The 19067-nt window shown below is 46.9% G+C and overlaps 1 protein-coding gene across 1 annotated transcript in view; it reads left to right on the forward strand.

Annotated features, from left to right (window-relative positions):
* Positions 1-949: 949 nt before the first annotated feature.
* ARHGEF4 (Rho guanine nucleotide exchange factor 4) overlaps positions 950-19067 on the forward strand; it is a gene marked incomplete at both ends in the record, with an annotated part of 133112 nt that continues 114994 nt past the window's right edge. Inside the window, one exon of the mRNA XM_080690288.1 lies at positions 950-988. Within this exon, the coding sequence (XP_080546414.1) occupies positions 950-988 (39 nt within the window). The remainder of the gene's footprint in view (positions 989-19067) is intronic.

Here is a 19067-nt window from a genome sequence, read left to right on the forward strand (position 1 = left end):
GTATAGCTCAGAGGTAGAATGCCCCTGGGGTCAATCCCCAGCACCCCTTCCCCATTCACACACACACAAAAGCAAATTCTTTTGCTCTGAATAGTTAAACTAAAACAATTTAAGTAAGGGTTTTTGGTCCTACTAATTCCTCATATTGTAACTATGATTATATGCGGGATTTTTATCTTTACATAGCACTTTATGGCATCATTATTTATGACATTTGTCAGAACTTTATTAGATAACTGATAACATTAAGGATACTTTTTTCACGTGAACTTCAAAAGGCTTCCATTCTCAACTGAAATTTGAGAAATGAATTTTTTACATTAAAACATCTTACACTTTTCCCTGAGTTTACAATTTTACCATCTTGTAAGAATTTGAAGATGAAAAATACATTTGTAAAAGAAATGGTTATTCTAATAATTTTATTTAACTAATAAAATAAGTTATTTTAATCTCTTAGGTACCTGAGTGACCATTCTGCAGGGCACGTCCTATCTGCCAGGAAAGATAAAAAGAGGACACAAGAGTGTTCTCAGGTCAAACACTAGTTTGCAGGAGTTCTGGTCCACAACTGTCCCTCACCAGATGTGACCGCGCGAACGCGCCAAGCCTCCCCGGACCTCGGTTTTCTCAGCTGGTTTACAGTGATTCGCAGACTGAGTTCTTTTTTTAATTTTTTTTTTTTTTAATTGGTGCACTAGTCATACCAGACTGAGTTCTGAAAGTTCTCCAGGCTTGACGAGCACAGTTCTCAGGCAGAAAGGGAGGCGCCCTCCCAGCGGGAGCGGGGTGCACCGAGCCCCGCGCGGAGGCGCCAGTGCGCGGCCGTGCGGCTTGGCTGCGGGGAGGCGCGCGGGCTCCTGCGCGTCCCGGGGTGGGTCCCGTCCCGCGGGGCGGCCGGGGGGGGCGCGGGCTGCGGGCCCTGGTGGCCGGGGCGCCGGCCGCCGCCATGCTCAGCGTCCTGCACTTCCTTCGGAGCTTCTTCAAGGTGAGAGCCGCGCCCTGGGACCCGCGTTTGGATCGGGTGCGCGGGCTCGGTCAGGTGGGGCGGACCCGGGGCGCTCTCGCCGCCCCCGACCCCGGGTGTAGACCCGAGGCGGCGTCCAGCGGGCGAGTGCGGGGCCGCGGCCGGGGCTGCACGGCGCGGGAGCCGGCGGGCCGGCGGCTGGCCCAGGAGGTGCCCAGCAAGGGGCTGCTTCTGTTATTATCACCTGCGCCGAAAGTACCGAGAGAGAGGCGGGATGGGGCACCATTGTGAGGAATGAGGGTCGAAGTAGCGGCCCGGGAGGGAGCGGGAGCCCCGGGAGGGGCTGCTGGACGCTCGGGACGCCTCTGCCTCCCCCGCCCCCGCGGGGCCCTGGAGGTGAGTCCGGGCGGCCGGGCGCTGGCAGAGGGGCGCAGCTGCGGGGTGTGAGCCAGGTAAGCCAGGTGGGGGACGGAGATGCTCTCTGCAGAGGCGGGAAAGCGCTGCCAGGCCCCCGCGCTTCGCTGGCTGCCTCGGAGTGCTCTGGGGACAACAGCTAGGGGCCAAGCGACCCAGGTCTGCACCTGCGGGGCCCCTTCCCGGCCTTTCCAGTCAGCGCCTGCCCTGGCCATGGCGCGTTCAGATTTAGGGAGGGAAGGGGGAGGGCAGAGAGGAAGGTGGCCTGGATCTTGAGCTAGGGAGCTGGGAGATGGTGTCAGACCCCATTGGAATTCTGATTCTGTCACTGAGGAGCTGTACCACTTGGGGACAATCACTTAATTACTCCAGTTTGTTTTCAGGTTTGAAAAGTGTGGGCAGTCATTCCACACCTTTCAGGTGAGGAACTTATTACACAACGCGTGTTTATGAAGGGTGAGCCCAGCACCTTGGTTCCTCCTCCTTCACAGCGGTGGCAGCAGTTCCCTAGGGGAAGGCAAGTCAGCTGGGCAGAATCTGAGCCACCCTTGCTGGCCTTGGGAGCTCAAGGAGCATGCCACAAGTCCCTCCCCAGGCTGGAAATATCTGGACTGTTATCTTGCAAGCCCACCAAATGGAGGGTCCAGGAAAAAAGGCAAAGGGGTGCTTTGAGAAAGTAGTCCCAGGACCACCTTGTTCTCCCGTTCTCCACCTGTTCTGATAGGTCTTTCCGCACCTCCTGTCCCCGGCATGCTCAGCGCACCTCCTGTCCGCCCTGGGGACAGGACCTGCCCTGGGGTCCTACTAGGTCTGGAGGCACTTAAGGCCGTCCATGCCCACTGAGGGGAGGGTCAGATGTGCAGCTCAGAGGATCTCTCTTGGGAGGGTCCGGGTGCCGCTGCAATCCACTTCTGGCTGCACAGGTATATCTTGCAGGGCTACCTGTAAACTCAGCTCATACTGCACTTGCTCAGACACTCGTCATGTGGGAGGTGAAGGAAGTCACTCACTTTAGCCACCTCCTGGGGAGTCCTAGTCCTGGAGAGACACTTGATGCTGTCTCCCTGATCTGACAGGAGAATCCCTGCGACTGCCTGGTGACTGCGAAGTGATGAGGTCTCCCAGTGAAACTGTCAGCAGAGCCACAGCTGGATTCCCTCAGGTCCCAGGAGGAACAGTGCCTCAGATGCTGGGGTCCTTGGTGTGGCTTCTGGGACTTGCTGCAGCTCAGCTCACCACAAGCCTTGTGCTTCTGGGAGCTGGCTCAGCTTCCGTGCCACATGTGGCTGTGCAACTGGGTCCACCTTCCTCTCTGTCTCCTGAGTCGGCACCCTCCCCTCAAGGACCCCAGGGGTCTGCCTGCTGGGGTTGTGACTCCCACCACCAGGACGTGCACACCAGGGGGAACTCTGGGTAGCTCTGTGTGGAGGTCAAGGGAGAGGTTAAGAAAGGGCTTTGACTTGATTCCGAGGGGGGATTTATGGAAGCTGGGCTTTGCTCTGGATTGGATGTCCTCAATGAAGTGGAGACAATTCTGTGATCCAACATCTTTCTTTATTATTCCTTCTTTGAAGTGCTGGGGATTGAAAGCAGGGCTTTGTACATACTAAACAAGAGCTCCACCACTAAGCTGCATCCAGTGAAACATCTTTCCTTAGAAGACAGTTGGAAGGCAGCAAGGCTAAGATTGTGAGCAGTGGCCTTCCCCAGTAGCAGACAGTACAGGGGTGTTGTGTGTTTGTGTCTGAATAATGTATCAGATAGGAGTATGAAGGGGCTTGTTTTTATCTTGATCCATCATGATCAGTAACCTTGCCTGAGAAGGATGTTTCCTGACATCATTCATGTTTAGCAAGAGAGCACCAGAGCCTCACTGGGACACCAGGCTGGCTCCTGCAATCAGGGGCTGTGGCTCTTTTTTTTTTTTTTTTTTTTTTTTAGATCATCTAGAAATGAGGAGGCAGGACCAGATACATAGGACTGCATATCCACCCCCCAGAGAACTTTACCCACCGACATGTGCCAAGGCTGCTCCTGGAACCCATGACAGGTCTCCAGGGGAGGCCTGAACATGTATTTTGGGAGTAGCCCCAGGGGTGATTCTGATGTGTGCCATGCTTAAAAGCCCGGGGTATAGCCCTGACTTGCAGTGTCCTGCCCAGGTGGTGCTCTATGCCTTCCCCCAGCCCAGGCAGCCCCACCCTCCAGAAACAGGTTCTTCCACAACCTCAGGGATCCAGCCTTTCCTGGATCTGTTCAGAGCCTGAGCTGAACCTAACAAATTCAATGATATTAGGGATAAGAGGAAGTTAGGAGCCCTGCCTTCTCCCATAACACCTGTTTTTCACCTGGAGAGGGAACCCTTGACCCAAAGATGGTGTGTCATGAGCGATCTGTGTCATTAACACAACCAAACACATTTGTATCTTTCCACAATGCCAGAATTTATTGAATAACTATAGATGGACAAACTATGCCATTTTCATTGGTCACTATTGACTGAATACTCATAGGCCACTTGAGAGTCATTAACTGGGCAACACAAGTTCTCTTATTTCATCCCAATCTTAATTTTTAATCTATAGCACCAAGTCGCACATCACACTTGGCACAAATACACCCCCCACCCCTACCCCACCCCCATCTATGTGAGTTTACAGAAAGACTAAGAAAAGGTTAAGTTGGCTACAGAAAGAAATACAAATTAAAAGAGTCACTTTATTCTAGATGGTTATATAAGGGTTTTAAAAAACCAGTTCTACAAGAGTCGTCAAGGCAAGGGTTTGGAAGGGTTCAGAAAGGTTTAGAAGGATGGCAGTTTCAGAGGTGTCATCTTGGAGTGGGCCTTGTATCAACATCATGGGCAGTAGATATAACACTGACTAAAGCCTGGGGACAGAAAATCAGAGGTTTGTCACTCTGCTGATTTTTCTGGGCAAGACTCATGATGAGTGACCAGATGACGGGTCAGAGCTCCCAGGACCAGTTCTGGGATATATCTCCTTTTATGGGTCTCAGGTGAGGGGGTTACCTCTGATGAGAATGATAAGCTATCCTGTGTCTGATATGATTTGCATGCCCATGTGTGCAGGCACTCCTGATTTGGTTTGACAAGTTAGCATGAATAAGTTACTTATCATCTTGTACCTCACAGTTGTCCTGGGAAGATGATGGTTGTTTACTTATATGAACAAGGTATAGAGTCATTCTACACTGGTAATTACATAAAAAAGGAGTAACTCATGGCAAAATACTGCTTTACAGAATGGAGTAACTCAGGAGTAGGCACAGTCTGTAAGCTGCTGTTTGATACATCATAGAGCAATTCAGGGCATAACTTCTTCTCCACATAGCCAGGAGGAGACACTTGAGACTCTTAGCCAACCAGCAGGATAACAAAAGTCAGAAGAAGCCTCAAGATTCTAAGATCTTACCTACTATTTTGGTATGGCTTAACCAAGCCCTCAGTTCTCATATCTATAAAAAGGGGATAATAATGGTCCCTCCCTGTAAGATGGCTGTGAAAGCTATCTGTGCTAACATTTATAAAATATTTTTTTTTAACCTGAAGACCTTGAGTGGTCTTCAGGATGCCTGCCAGCTTTTCCTTTTCAATGGCTGACCTGAAGTTTAGATCCCAAGATAGCAGCACATTTGGAATCCTGTTGCCCCCTGGGACTCCTAAGTCCCTTCTCTCCCTGTGATTTCTGGATTTTGTAAAATGTCAGGTGAAGACTCATTGGGAGCACATGGCTTAGAGAAGATGCAGCCTCCAGATGGAGGGTGGTAAGCCCAGCATGAAGGGTGTGGAGAAGCCCACACTGAGAGGACAGTTATCATGGCCCTACCCCGTCCCATGGTGCCTCCCTTCTCTGCTCCACCACCCCAGGCCTGACCTTCCCCAGATACAGGGGACTGTGGGGTGCTGACCCTCCCCACAGCAGCCACTGTGGGCTGGCCAGGCCTCAAGAAGGAACACGGAGGAGCTGAGGTGGGGTCCCCCAGCTGTGGGCAATGGATGTGGTCAGTTGCCTCTAGGCAAAGCTGACTGGCTGATTGGAGAGGAAAGTTATGAGGAGCTTCTGGTGGGCGGGACAGGACTCAACGGGAAAGGGAAAGAGAAGTTGACCTGAGACATTGGGGGTATCTGCACAGACGGGAGGAAGTGCTGAAGGCCTTGTCTCCAAGGTAGCAACAGGTTATCTTTGCAGGCTGAGTGGTACAATCCATCCTTTGTATTTTCCTGGAATTGGTTCCAGGACCCTGGCCCCCCTTCCCTGGCAGAGACCAAAATTCTGAGGATTCTCACTTTCTGTCTATAAAATAATGTAGTTTGTTACATAGTCTACACACATCTTCCTGCATACTTTAAGTTATTTCTAGATGACTTACAATACCTAATACTGAGATGGGAGCCACTATGGGTTGGGCCAGGGTAAGGACGTCTCAGACTGGATTTGTAGCCTACCTCAGTTGTCTTTGAGAGCAAGAGTTTGGCTCAGGAGATGCTGAGACCAATGTGCAGTGCTTAATAGAGGGGGGCAGGGGAAAACTGCAGAATTCCCATGCAAGGAAAGGGTTTTGAAAAAGGGTTGCCAAGACAAAGTGCTCATTCTGGGCCTCAGCCACCACTTCAGGCAACCGCAGCTGGCCACTCTGGAGGAACCACTGTTGTCGGTTCTGGAACCGCTGAGGCTCTTCATTGATCTCCCTGCTGCTGCCCTGTCTCCTTCACTGCTCTTAGGAGGCAAGCTTATATAGATTGACAAGTTGTCTAATTGACTGGTTCATTTTCATTCTCTGGTCAGTCTTAGGCTGGAAGTCAGGGAGGGCTTAGACCCCTACCTCTGGAGCCAGACAGCTGCACCAGCAGGCAGGGGAAGGGCCCAGGAGTGGCAGACATATTCTCCAGTTGTGGAGTTGTAGCTCTTGCCGGAGTTCGTCAGAGACCCTCTTGCACCCAGCTCAAATTGCCTCCACCTAGCTGTCACCACTTCTGATCAGTACAATGTAAATAATATGTAAAATACTGGGTATACTATATTGTTTAGGAATAATGATAGGATAAAAACATCTGTACATGTTTATTACCATTGCATTTTTTGGTGTGTGTGTGTGTGTGTGTGTGTGTGTGTGTGTGTGTGTGTGTATGGTTGTATGGTACTGGGGATAAAACCCAGGGGCATTCTACCTCCGAGCTATACCCCCCAGACCCATTTTTTACTTTTTATTTTGAAACAAGGTCTCACTAAATTGTAGAGGGCCCTTATTAAGTAGCTGAGGCTGTCCTTGAATCTGTGATCCTCCTGTCTCAGCTTCCCAAGTACTGGGATTACAAGCTTGTGCCACCATGCCCAGGTAGTTGCAGTTTTTAAAAAATATTATTGATCCTCAGCTAGATAACCCATGCAAATTCAATTGTATCTGTCTCAGTGGCAGAGCTTTCTGACCTAGGGCACTGGGGCAGGCTTCCAGGGAAGATACCATCTGGGGTGTCCTTTAACCTGGCACCTGAAAGGACAGCAACTCCCTAAGGCCAGGGTCCAGCCTAAAACATCTTGCCGCTGCCCAGGATGATGACTTGAATCCAAAGTCCAGTTCATTCATTTCAGTACACAATTTAGAATCCTCTTAGGCTCCAGGGACTGTGCTGGAGAGACCAAGTTAGGAGCAGGGCACAGCCCTCCTGATACACCTGGATAGGTGGTGCTATCCTCTTCTGGGTATAGAAGTTCAGTGACCTGAGAATTCAGCAAAGGCTCTGAACTCTCATGCCAGAAACTCTCTTTTGTGTGCTGGTGTCTTCTGCCTACAGTTTTGGCGGTCCATTAAGTCTATGGACAGTGGTGAAATTGCCCAGCTTAGGGATCACCAGCTTCTAGCAACCAGTGCTGAAAAATTACTTTCTCTTTCCCCCTCCGGGACTGGACTGGGGCTCTGAGCAAAGCCAGTGTCTTAGTCCATTTCTATCACCACAACTCAAGTGGTGAGCCCTAGAAGGAGGTTGGCAGTGTGCTGTTGACCATCTTGGTGCTCAGGGATCCCAGTCAGGGGCTGTGCCTAGAGCCTAAGACACTTTTGAAAAATAGTTTAATTTTCTAGATATCAAGGGGGCATTCATAATTGAGATATACATTTAACATAATAATTTCTTCTTGCCTATCAAAAGCTATCATTGACTTGTGACCTATTTGTTATCAGGAAAAAGGATAGTTATAAACTGTACATGTGGTTGGAAAACATAGCATGTGACATCCTGTTGATGCCCCAGATCTGGACCCTACCAGGGAGGCTCCCTTTTTTCCAGATCAAGCCAGTTTGGCCTGTCAGGGGTTCTTGGAAGTATCCTACCCTTTCAGGGCATCCTCAGGTAACTTGCAAGGGTAGCTGGGTAAGCATGAAAGGAAGAAGGATCTGACTCCCCAAGTATTCCCATAGAGACCCTTGCAATGGTCCCTAATGCCACTAAATGCCTGGGAACTAACTACTATTGAATCACAGAAGTATTTGCACTTGAAGAATGGATATTCCTGATGCTTGGACAGCCCACTTTTTTCTGTACCCAGAGGCCAGTGCATGTCTTTCCTGCCCTGCTGGCCTGGGGGCTGGGAAAGGCTGTGACCTGGGAATACAGGGCATAGAGGATGCTAGTTGGATGCATCTATAGCTGGTGACAGGCATCATGCACACCAGGGTTCTCCCCTTTCTCTCTCCTCTCCTCCTCCTCCTCCCCCTCCCCCTCCTCCCCTCCCCCTCCCCTTTTCCCCTCCCCTTCTCTCTCTCTCTCTCTCTCTCTCTCTCTCTCTCTCTCTCTCTCTCTCTCTCTCTCTCTCCCTCTCCCTCTCCCTCTCCCTCTCCCTCTCCCTCTCTTGGCCCAGTGTTGTGAGGGAGCCTGTGCAGGATCCTGGGCAGCTCTGGCTTGGTCAGTAAATTCTGCAGGGTTGTTCATAGGCAGCTCTGTGTTCTTGGCATAAATAGCCCATGCTCTTCTCCAGGAGATGTGTGGCATGTGGCTGGAAAATAATGTTGTTTAGAATATAGTCTCAAGCCAGGCGTGGTGGCACACGCTTCTAATCCCAGCATTTGGGAGGCTGAGACAGGAGGATCGCGGTTCACGGACAGCCTCAGCTACTTAGTGAGGCCCTCTGCAACTCAGTGAGACCCTGTTTCAAAATAAAGAATAAAAAAATAGGGCGGGGGTGTAGTTCAGAGATCGAATTCCCCTGGGTTCCATCCCCAGACCAGCAAAAAAAAAAAAAAGATTATATATATATATATGTATGTAAATGTATGTATATATGTATATATGTATATGTATGTATGTATATGTGTATATGTATACACACACACACACACACACACACACACACACACACACATATATATATATATATATATATATATATATATATATATATATATATATAATATACACACACTCTCAGCCAGAGCCAGGCAGGGTTCAGTCAGATTGGGGAGAACAACGCTGTTCTACAGAGGGCAGTCCCCTCCCCACCCCGCCTCACCCTGTTGGTCCTTGTTCTGTACTACGGGGCTGGGGTTAAGCTGTTTCACATCCATCTCTGCCCATGGATCTCAAGGAAGCAGGATGAGCGCCGCAGCACAGCAGGAGGACTGTGATCTTATTGCTGCCATCTCGACTCTTCTGTGAGGTATAGCCGGTGTGTAACTGTCTGTGGATACCCAGCAGGAACGGCATGAATATTAAGACTTGCTTCACCTGTCCTGGGGCTTCTGTCAGCTCAAATGAAGCATTAAGAGTTAATGTATGTTTATACTAAGATTGGAAGGCAGGAAGCCTTGGACCAAATTCAGTCACGTGACCTAGCAGCCTGGACAAGGTGCTGGACTGTTCTGAGTTTCAATTTGCTTATCTGCAGAGTGAGGACCATCAGACTTACCTTATTCTGGGAATATATAATGTTTAAAAAGCACAGAACACATGGAAAGTATTTTATCCATAGCTACGTTAGTACAGATTTTTTTTTTATAGTGGAAGAAATAAATCCTTTCAACTTCACAATTTTAATTTTTTTATATTTTTGTTTTTTGAGAGATTGATGAGCACCTCTTCTGTGCAGGGCAGGTGCTATGCTGGGTCGGACACCAAGAGGGGCGAGGGGGGCAGTGCCCCCTGAGGAGCCAGTGAGCTCATGGTGGATACAGGTGGGCTGCCCATCTAAAATTATTTTTGTGGTACTAGAGAATGAACACAGGGGCATTCTACCTGTGTGCTATATCCCAACCCTACTTTATTTTTTATTTTGAGACAGGGTCTCCTTAAGTTACTGCACACTAGCCTGAAACTTATAATCCTTCTGTCTCAGTCTCCCAAGTACTAGGATTACAGGTACGTGCCACCTTGTCCTGCTGTTTCTTTTCTTTTTTTCACTATTCAGTTTTGAATTCTTAATAGATGGTGTTCTTTGCTACGTACATGACTTGCAAATATTTTCTTTCAGTCTTTAGCTTGTCCTTTTATTCTCTTAACAAAGTCTTTCACAAAACAGACATTTTATATTTGAAGTCCAAAGTATTAATTTTAGCATAATACCTAAGAACTCTTAAATTAACCTCATGTTATAAGAATTTTTCTATTATGACTTCTTTTTATTTTATTTTATTTTATTTATTTATTTATTTTGCAGTACTGAGGATGGAACCCAGGGGCATTCTACGTCCAAGCTACACCCCAGCCCTATTTTTAATCTCTTTCTTTCTTTCTTTCTTTCTTTCTTTCTTTCTTTCTTTCTTTCTTTCTTTCTTTCTTTTACCCACCCTCCCTTCCTTCCTTTCTTTCTTTCTTCTCCTCCCTCTCCTTCTTCCTCCTTCTTCCTCCCTCCCTCCCTCCCTCCCTCCCTCCCTCTTTCTTTCTTTCTTTCTTTCTTTCTTTCTTTCTTTCTTTCTTTCTTTCTTTCCTTCTCTCTTTCTGGGGATGGAGCCCAGGGTCATTCTACCTCCGAGAGACACCCCCAGCCCTATTTTTTATTCTTTATTTTGAAACAGGATCTCACTAAATGAGTTGCAAAGGGCCTCACTAAGTAGCTGAGGCTGTCCGTAAACTGCGATCCTCTTTGTCTCAGCCCAAATGCTGAGATTACAAGTGTGTGTGCTGTTATGCTCAGCTTCTTATGACTCTTAATGTTTTATAGTTTCATGTTTTACATTTAGATTTATCATACATTTTGAGTTAATTTTTGCATAAAATGTAATTAAAAAGTTGAACCCAACCCTGTTTTATTTTTTATTTGAAAAGAGGGTCCAACTAAGTTCCTGAGAGCCTTGCTAAATTGCTGAGGCTAACTTTGAACCTGCAATACTCCTGCCTCAGTCTCCCAAGTACTAGGTTAAAGTGTAAAATATGTAAGTCAAGGTCCTATTTGTTATTAGTTGTGGGGGTTTTGTTTGCATAAATCCAAACACTGTTCAACATTTTTCATTAAAAAGATTATTCCTTGAGCCGGATGCTTGTCATCCCAGTACTTGGGAGGCTGAGACAAGAGGATCTCAGGTTTGTAGCCAGCCTCAGCTACTTAGTGAGACCCTCCACAACTTAGTGAGATCCTGTTTCAAAATAAAGAATAAAAATTAGAGCTAAGGTATAGGTTGGAGGTAGAATGCCCCTGGGTTCAATTTCCAGTAACACACACACACACACACACACACACACACACACACACACACACACACAAATAGTTTATTTCTTCTTTATTGGATTGCCTATGCACCTTTGCCAAAAATTAATTGGCTATATTTGTGTGGATCTGTTTTTAGATTCTTGGTCGATTCCATGGATCTCTTTTTATGGGGTTAGAGAGGTCCCCTAAAGATTCATGTATCAGTGCCTTGATCCCTAGTGAATGACAGTAGGGGAAGGAAGTTAAATCACTGATGTATGTCCTTGAAGAAGATACTGGGATCCTGGCACCTTCCTTGTCTCTTCTGTTTGCTTCTGGCTTTCATGAAGTACTGCCTCACCAAAGTCCCCAAAACAATGCTGTCAATCATGTATTGAAAGCTCTAAAACAAACCTTTTCTCTTTTTAAGTTTATTGTCCCAAACATCTTATTACAGTAGTGGAAAGACTAACACACTCTCCCTCACTGATACCACATTCTTCTGATTACTATTGCTTTATAATAAAGACTTGAAATCAAGTACCATGATTCTTTCCTTTTTATGATTCCATGTTATTTTGGCTATTCTAGGATATTGATTGTTATTGCATAAAATCTATAGATCAGCTCATGAAGATTTGACATCTTTATTTTATTGAGTCATCTGGTCCATGGGCATGTTATTTTTCCATTTACTTAGATCTTTTTTTATTTCTTCCATCTGTGAAATATAATTGTCAACATTAACATCTTGTACATATTTAGGAGTTTTGCCTAAGTAAATTTTGGAGCCATCATAAATTCTACTGTGGTTTTCACTTTCATTTCCAATTGCTTAGTGTATGTAGAAAAAAGTTTGATTTTTGTTTCCTGACTTTGCATGGCTTTACTCTAATAAATTCACTTATTCTAGGAGCTTTTTCTATATATTTATTAGAATATTCTACATAAACAATCATGTCATCTATTAACAAAGACAATTTTATTTCATGATTTTCAAACTACATGCTTTTTATCTACCTTTTTGTTCTATTGCATTAGCGAGGACACCAAATATATTGATTAGGAGTGGTAGGCGTGAATATTATTGACTTATTCTGATGGGGAAGCTTCGAGTTTCTCAGCACTAACTACATGTTATTTGTGGGTTTTCTGTAAATGTACTTTATCAAGTGGAGGAAGTTCAGCTGCGCCTGGTGAGGGTAATCCCAGTACTTGGAAGGCACAACTTAGTGAGACCCTGTTTCCAAAAACAAAAATATAAAAAATGGGCTGAGGGTATAGCTTAGAGGTAGAATGCGTCTGGGTTCCATCCCCAGCACAACACACACACACACACACACACACACACACACACACACACACACGGAAGTTTCACTGTGTTCCCAGTTTTCTGAGTGTTATTATCATAAAGGGATGTTGAATTTTATCAAATTCTCTTTCTGTGTATACTGATGTGATCATATGGTCTTCTTCTCTAGTCTGTTGATATGATGGATTGCATTAATTGCTTTTTAAATGTTGAACCAGCCTTTCACACCTAAGATAAATACCATTTGGTTGTAGGGTATAGTTCTTTTTACACATTGCTGAATTTGATTTGCTAATATTTTGTTGAAAAATTTTGCACTTATATTCTCTTTTTTTGTGTGGTACAGGGGATTGAACCCAGGGGCATTCTACCTCTGAGCTACACCCCCAGCCCTATTTTTTAATTTATTTATAGGGTCTCACTAAGTTGCAGAGGGCCTCACCAAGTAGCTGAGGCTGGCTGTAAACCTGTGATCCTCCTGTCTCAGCCTTCCAAAGTAATGAGATTACAAGCGCGTACCACCATACCTGGCTTTGCACTTATATTCTTAAGAAACATTGGTTTGTGACTTATTGGTTGTGGTTTATTCTTCTTATAAAATCTTTTTCTTATTTTGTAATGGTGGCTTCTTTGGGTAAATAAGGACCTTTTCTCTCTACTTTTTCTGAAGGAGATTGCAGAGAATTGATGCCATCTGTCCTGTAGATGTTTGGTAGGATTCTTGGTGAAACCATCTGGGACTGGTGCTTCTAGCTAAGAATTTTCTTAGTTACTGACTTATTTTATTTGATTTCTGTAGGCATATTTAGATTGTATTTTTTTCCTGTGTGAGTATTGGTACAAGTTCATTATTCTTGGGTTTTTAGAGGAATGGTTCATTTCATCTAAGTTACCAAATTTGTGGGCATAGATCTATTTATGATGCACTTTATTAACCTTTATATGTCCATGACATTTGTAGTGATGGCTCCTTTTTAAATGTTGTATTTTAAATTTTCATTTAATTAAAATATTTTTTAATTTCAGTTATAACTTCCCTTGGGACATAATAAAATAGAGAAAAGAAGCTAGACATGGTATAATCCCAGCTACTCAGGAGGCTGAGGCAGAAGGATTGCAAGTTGGAGGCTAGCCTGGGTAATTAGGGAGATCCTGTCTCAAAATGAAGTAAAAAGTTCAGGGTATGGTGGTGCATGCTTATAATCCCAATACTTGGGAGGCTGAGACAGGAGAATTGTGGATCGAAAGCCAGCCTTGTCAACTTAGCAGACTCTCAACCTAGTAAGACTCTGTTTCCAAATAAAAAATAAAATTGAGCTGAGGGTATAGTTTGAAGGTAAAATTCCTCTGGGTTCAATCTCCAGTACAATCAAGCAATCAATCAATCAAATGGCTAGGAATGTAGTTCAGTGTTAGACTACTCTGGTTTGATCACCAGTATGCACGCGCACGCGCGCGCGCGCGCACACACACACACACACACACACACACACACACACACACAAGGAAAGAGAGGAAAAAGAAAGAAAACAGAAAAAGAAAAAGAACTAAGGGAAGCATATGTCTCTTCACTCCTTCTGAGTGTTCTAAGTTCCTTTTCTTCCCCTTCCAGCCAGTAGTAGGCATGTTCCCTGTGAGCATTTCCTGTCGGTACCCTGGTGTTCATTTCCCAATTCTGAGATAGCAGAGATTAAATGAGACGCTTGCCTCGGTGGTATTCCAGATTCTAGTTTTTTCCCTATCCATGTACTGCTATTGACTGAACATTTTTTAAGCAGCTGCGCTGTGCATTCTGCCATGACCCTGTAGCCTCAATTGGCAGGAGAGAGCTGGGCCTTCCTTGATGTCTTCTTTCTCTTTCTCCCTCCTCTTCCTCTTCCTCTTCTTTGTTTTGTTTTTGTTTGTTACTTGCATTGCCAGGAATGGAGCCCACGGCCTCCCCCCTTGTCAGAAGTGTCTCTTCATTCTGTGCTTTCAGGTCATGTCTTCTCACTTTGACTTTCTCCTGGTGACCCCTGTATTGGCCACCTGGATAATCTAGGCTATTCTTCCACCTCAAGATAGTTCCTTTTGCTATAAAAAGTAACAGTCACCATTTCTGCAGCTTAGGACATGGACATGGAGGGGCATTTCACAATGTTGATGGGAGGAGGTGAGGTTATGTGATGTGTTAAATTTGAGGCTTAGAAAGATCTGTCTGGCAACAGCGCGAGCCAGGGGACTGAGGCTGGAGGCCTGCCAAATCATTTGGAAGGCGGAAATGATTTTGGCAGCGACAGAAAGGTATTAACCATTAGCCGGGTAGCAATGAGGAGAGGAGGGCGCTACCTTGAGCTCCCAGGAGGTATGATCTACAGAGTCAGAGCCAGAGACACACATGGACGGGAGGGCTTGCATTTCTGTTCCCATCAGCTGGGTGGACAGCCTTTCTTGCTCACGTGGTGCACTATCATGAGCCCAGATGGAAATCCTGGTGGGCAGTTGGTACCTTAGTCTAGAGAGGCAGCTAGTGGGGGCTGTGTGGTTGTACCCACATGAGGAATAGATGGCTTCGGGCTGTGTCCAGCATTAGAAATAGCATAGATGCTGTTGCGAAATGGCGACCTTCACAGCTAGACAGACGTAGGAGTGAAGAAGGGAGGGGCAGGCCAGGAGCATGGGGCAGGGAGTCACACGCCAGCCTGGTCTGAGAAGGGAGCTGAGGCATTCGCATCACGCAGAGTCCTTCCTCATCTGGGAAATAGCGGTCTTATTCAGTTAAACCCTGGAGGACACGGTTGAAGAATGGCTCTGTGTTTCTGCTAGTTAACCTTGAGGAACAGAGGCTCTGTTGGGATTGGCTCTGCTTCTTGGACATCAGCGGCATGCACACATGGAGGGTTGAGGGGCCCCTCATGACACCCCAGAGTGGCAGACAGGACCCACTTGGCTGTCAGGTTGCTTAGCAGCAGCCGAAAGCTTTGTTATCATTTGCTTTGCTGGGCACGTTCACCGAAGAGGAGTTTGGGAGCATGTAAAATAAATGAGGAGAGAGACAAGAAGAATCATGGGAGGGGATTACAGAAGGGGAAAAGGAGACTGTGCCAAGGAAACAGTTCAAATAAGGTGATGTCCATACATGAAGGCCTCACCACCAATCTCATTAATATGTATGGGCAGAGGTCTGGAGGGAAACGCCAAGGCTGCGCCCCTGTATGTTTGTGTCACTGTGAACCTTGCTATGAAGTACAATTATAATGCACTGAAACAAGCAAAAAAGAATAACAATGTCTCCCTTCCTCTGAGGACAGTGTTCATCCTTCACTGTTCCACTTAGGGGATTGTAGGGAGCTGCCTCTGTTGGAGAGATGGGGTTCCCTGGGCTGTTTCTTCTGAGCGTAGTGTTGCTTTTCTCTCCTGTGGCCTTTCCTCCCCAGCCCAGGGAGGCGAGTGTCTAAAGCACATGGACTAGCAAAAGAGTTAGGACTCGCTCGGCCCCTGAGAGTTGGGTGGAATTTCTGAAAGGAATGGGTGGTCAGAAAGGGGGTGCATCTCATAGTAAGGGAGTAGCATGTTGAGATGGAAAAGCAGAAATGGGTGTGGAGTGTGGGGAGGGCGGGGAGGGAAATGTATCCTAGGGCCACCAGTTGCCAGGATGCTGTCCTGGAGATGGGCCCTGATTCTCCCCCCGGGAGCTTCTCGTATGAATGGTCCTTATTTTCCTGTGCCCTTTCCCATGTCACCCACTCAGAGCATGTTGGGGTGAATGAGTGCCTGAGCACTGAACAACCTTCCCAGTCACTGACAGTCAGGCCTGGATCCAGGGTACAAACCAATGTCTTCTGCCCCCCAAGAAGGGAAGGAGCTAACTTTCAGTGTGCTACGACGTATGTGCCAACTATCAAATGCACGCTGCCAGCCAGTCCTCAGCTCTCCCAGATGTAAATGTTGTCAGCCTTGTATCATAGATGAGGAGTGGAGGCTTGGAAACCATCTGGCCCTAGGAAAAGTCAGTGATCTTTAGAGGGAACACAGGGGCTCCCCAAAGCACACCTACAGCCATGATGTCTGCGGGAAAGGAGGACACCCCCAGAGGGCGGCAGAGTAGGGCTGCCCGTCAGCTTTCCCAACGACCCTGCCCTGACCAGGGACTTTTCTAAACCTGTTTTCTATGTCAGAGCTTTAAAATGCCTATTAATATACAAAGGCTTTGATAAATCTGTAGGGAAAAATCTGTTTGACTTTATGGCATTCTCCAAAGTTTTATGGACACCTGGCTGTTACATTCTAAATCCCATGGGCTTTAGATTTCAGGAGACACCCCGTGCCAGCAGACTTGGAAACCCAGGCCCACTCCCCCAGACCCTGGCAAGACCCCCACCCACAGTTAATAAAACCAAACACTTTCAGCTAATGGAGCAAGAAAAACAGAACTTGCTCCTTGGCTTCCAGGCTAGTTCTTATTACCCACTAAAGGTTCAGGAGCGCATGGTTGTAGAAGCTGCCACTGTAACCTTAGGTTAAGTCCTTAGCTTAGGGGAACATGAACTGGCAAATCTGTAGAAATGGAGCAGCAGGGCTTTGCAGAGCCAGGACAGTTCAGATAAGGATAAGGAGAGTGGGCCTATTGTCCAGCCACTAGGCCATTGCTCTTCTGCGGGGAATAGGCTTAGTTTTCTAAAAAATGAATACATGATGACTTCAAGCAGTTTGCCTTTTTGGTAAGGCAGATTAGCTCTTCCTCTGTTGGTTATCAAATGTGGGGCCCAAGTTTCAGGGAGAAGTAGAGAGGGTCTATGCCAGAAAGGCCCCATTCCTGCCTCAGGAATGTCCCTGGTAGGTTTGCCAGCCCTGTTTTCAAGGTGTCCTGGAATCCAGAACTTGTGACAGTGGTAAACTTTGAAATGTCAATTGTCCTAAAAAAAAATCTGGTCCCTGAACACCCAGGCCCCTCCCAGGCCTCTTCCAGGGCTTGGCTTTCTGCCAGTCCTGGCTGTCCTCTGTACCTCCTCCTTTAAGCAGAATCGTGCTAATTGTGTGTGCCTTCCCCATGACCACCGGGTCCAATTGCACATCTTACTGCAGGCAAGTTCTTTTGTCTGACTGCTGCAAGGATTTTATTAAGATTTCTAATGAAGTCACTAGAAAGGAGACTGTTTTCTTGCCAGCTCCTCGGGAAGAAGAATTCCCCTGTTGTTTTGGGATTGTGGGTTGCAGAGGAGGTATACAAAAAGCAGAGAAGAAAGAATGGGCCAGGACATCAATTCCACATGTGTAAGTGAGGAGCAGCAGTGCCCGGCAGGGCCTTTGTGCAGCTCAGGGGCTGGGGCCAGGACCATGTGCAGTGGGCAGCCCCTGCATGGTTGCTGAGCGTGCACCTCCTGCCCTGCCTGTGTCCATTCACATGCGGAGCCGAGTGAGTGCCTGCAGACACTCAGTGCTGGCTTGTAAAGACTTGCATGGCTCACAGCTGGATGGAGTGCAGGGCTCTCTGTGGACGCTGATGTTCCTTTGTGGCTTGCCTTAACCTTCTGGGCCAAATGACTTAGTTCAAATCTCAGTCCATCCATTTTTTTAGCCTATGTGAATGAAAGTCAGTTTTGAGCTCCCATCATAAGTATCTGTAAAATGGGGGATACACTGTCTACCTTGTGTGGCTGTCATGAGCTTGGAGTATGGTCAGGGTTCAATAAATAATGCCATCAACATCATTCCCATTTAATGAAAGTGTTACAGGAATGCGAGTTTCCCTCCATTCTTCTCTCCCTGAAAGAAAGATTTCATCTGGGGATGCAGTTAGGGTAGGCATGAAAGGTTTTATTGGGTAGGTTCCATGGGAGGGTCATCGAGCTCACTAGTCCAGAGCAGAGTAAGGAAAGAGCAGGACCCTAGTCTGCTGCATGGTTTCTTATACTTCCCAGAAAATCCGTCCCTTCTCATGCATAGTAATGGAGGCATTTCTTTTGGGTTTTGCTCCACAGCTTAGTGCGACTGTGCATGATTGCGTCATTTGGGAAGTCGAGAGCTGCAGTGTGATAGGCTGGAAGTCTCTGACCACAGCTGGGCAGGCAATCGCGGCCTCATTTTAACCCTGTCCTGCTCATAGCTAGCTACCTAACAAAAGAAGGAAATAAGACTCAGAGATGGCACTGGCCATTTTTTAACTTAGCTACTAATGGCAGAACCATTCAGGACATGTATCTAGTTTCAGTCTAACAGCCTGTCCCTCATCATCAGAAAAGTGCACCCCAAGTGGCAAGACAGCAGAGTCACATAGCGCTATTCTGGAGTGGGGTGGTAAGGGCACTTGGAAGCCTGAAGGCTGCAGGGTACACTACCTGGGTGTCCAGGCACCGCTGGCCCCCTCAAGACTGCACTGCGGTGATAGTAGATTGCATCTGGTGCTTCTCTTGAAACACCTGGCCAGGGCACGCGTGTTGGCTTAGGACAGAGGGCCTGGGTGTGCAGGGGACAGGGTTTTCCTTGAAAGCCCAGAAGAAGCTGTTCTGAATCAGCTGACATTTTCATCGGCCTCTGTCCAGACCTAACTGGCACCTGAAGTGCAATTCAGTGCTGGTCTTCTCTCTACTCCAGCAAGTGAACTGACACAGGAGGGCCTCCACCTGTGAAGCCAGAAGCTCAAGGTCTGTCTTTCTGTTCCTTCTTGTTTCAGCAGACGAGCCACCAGGTGGCAGTGTGAGTGCGCTGTCCTTTGCTCCTTCTCACAGGGTGTTTGTGGATCTATTCTGTGTGTTTT

The sequence above is a fragment of the Muscardinus avellanarius genome, assembly GCF_963383645.1.
Source record: "Muscardinus avellanarius genome assembly, chromosome: 2".
NCBI lineage: Eukaryota > Metazoa > Chordata > Mammalia > Rodentia > Gliridae > Muscardinus > Muscardinus avellanarius.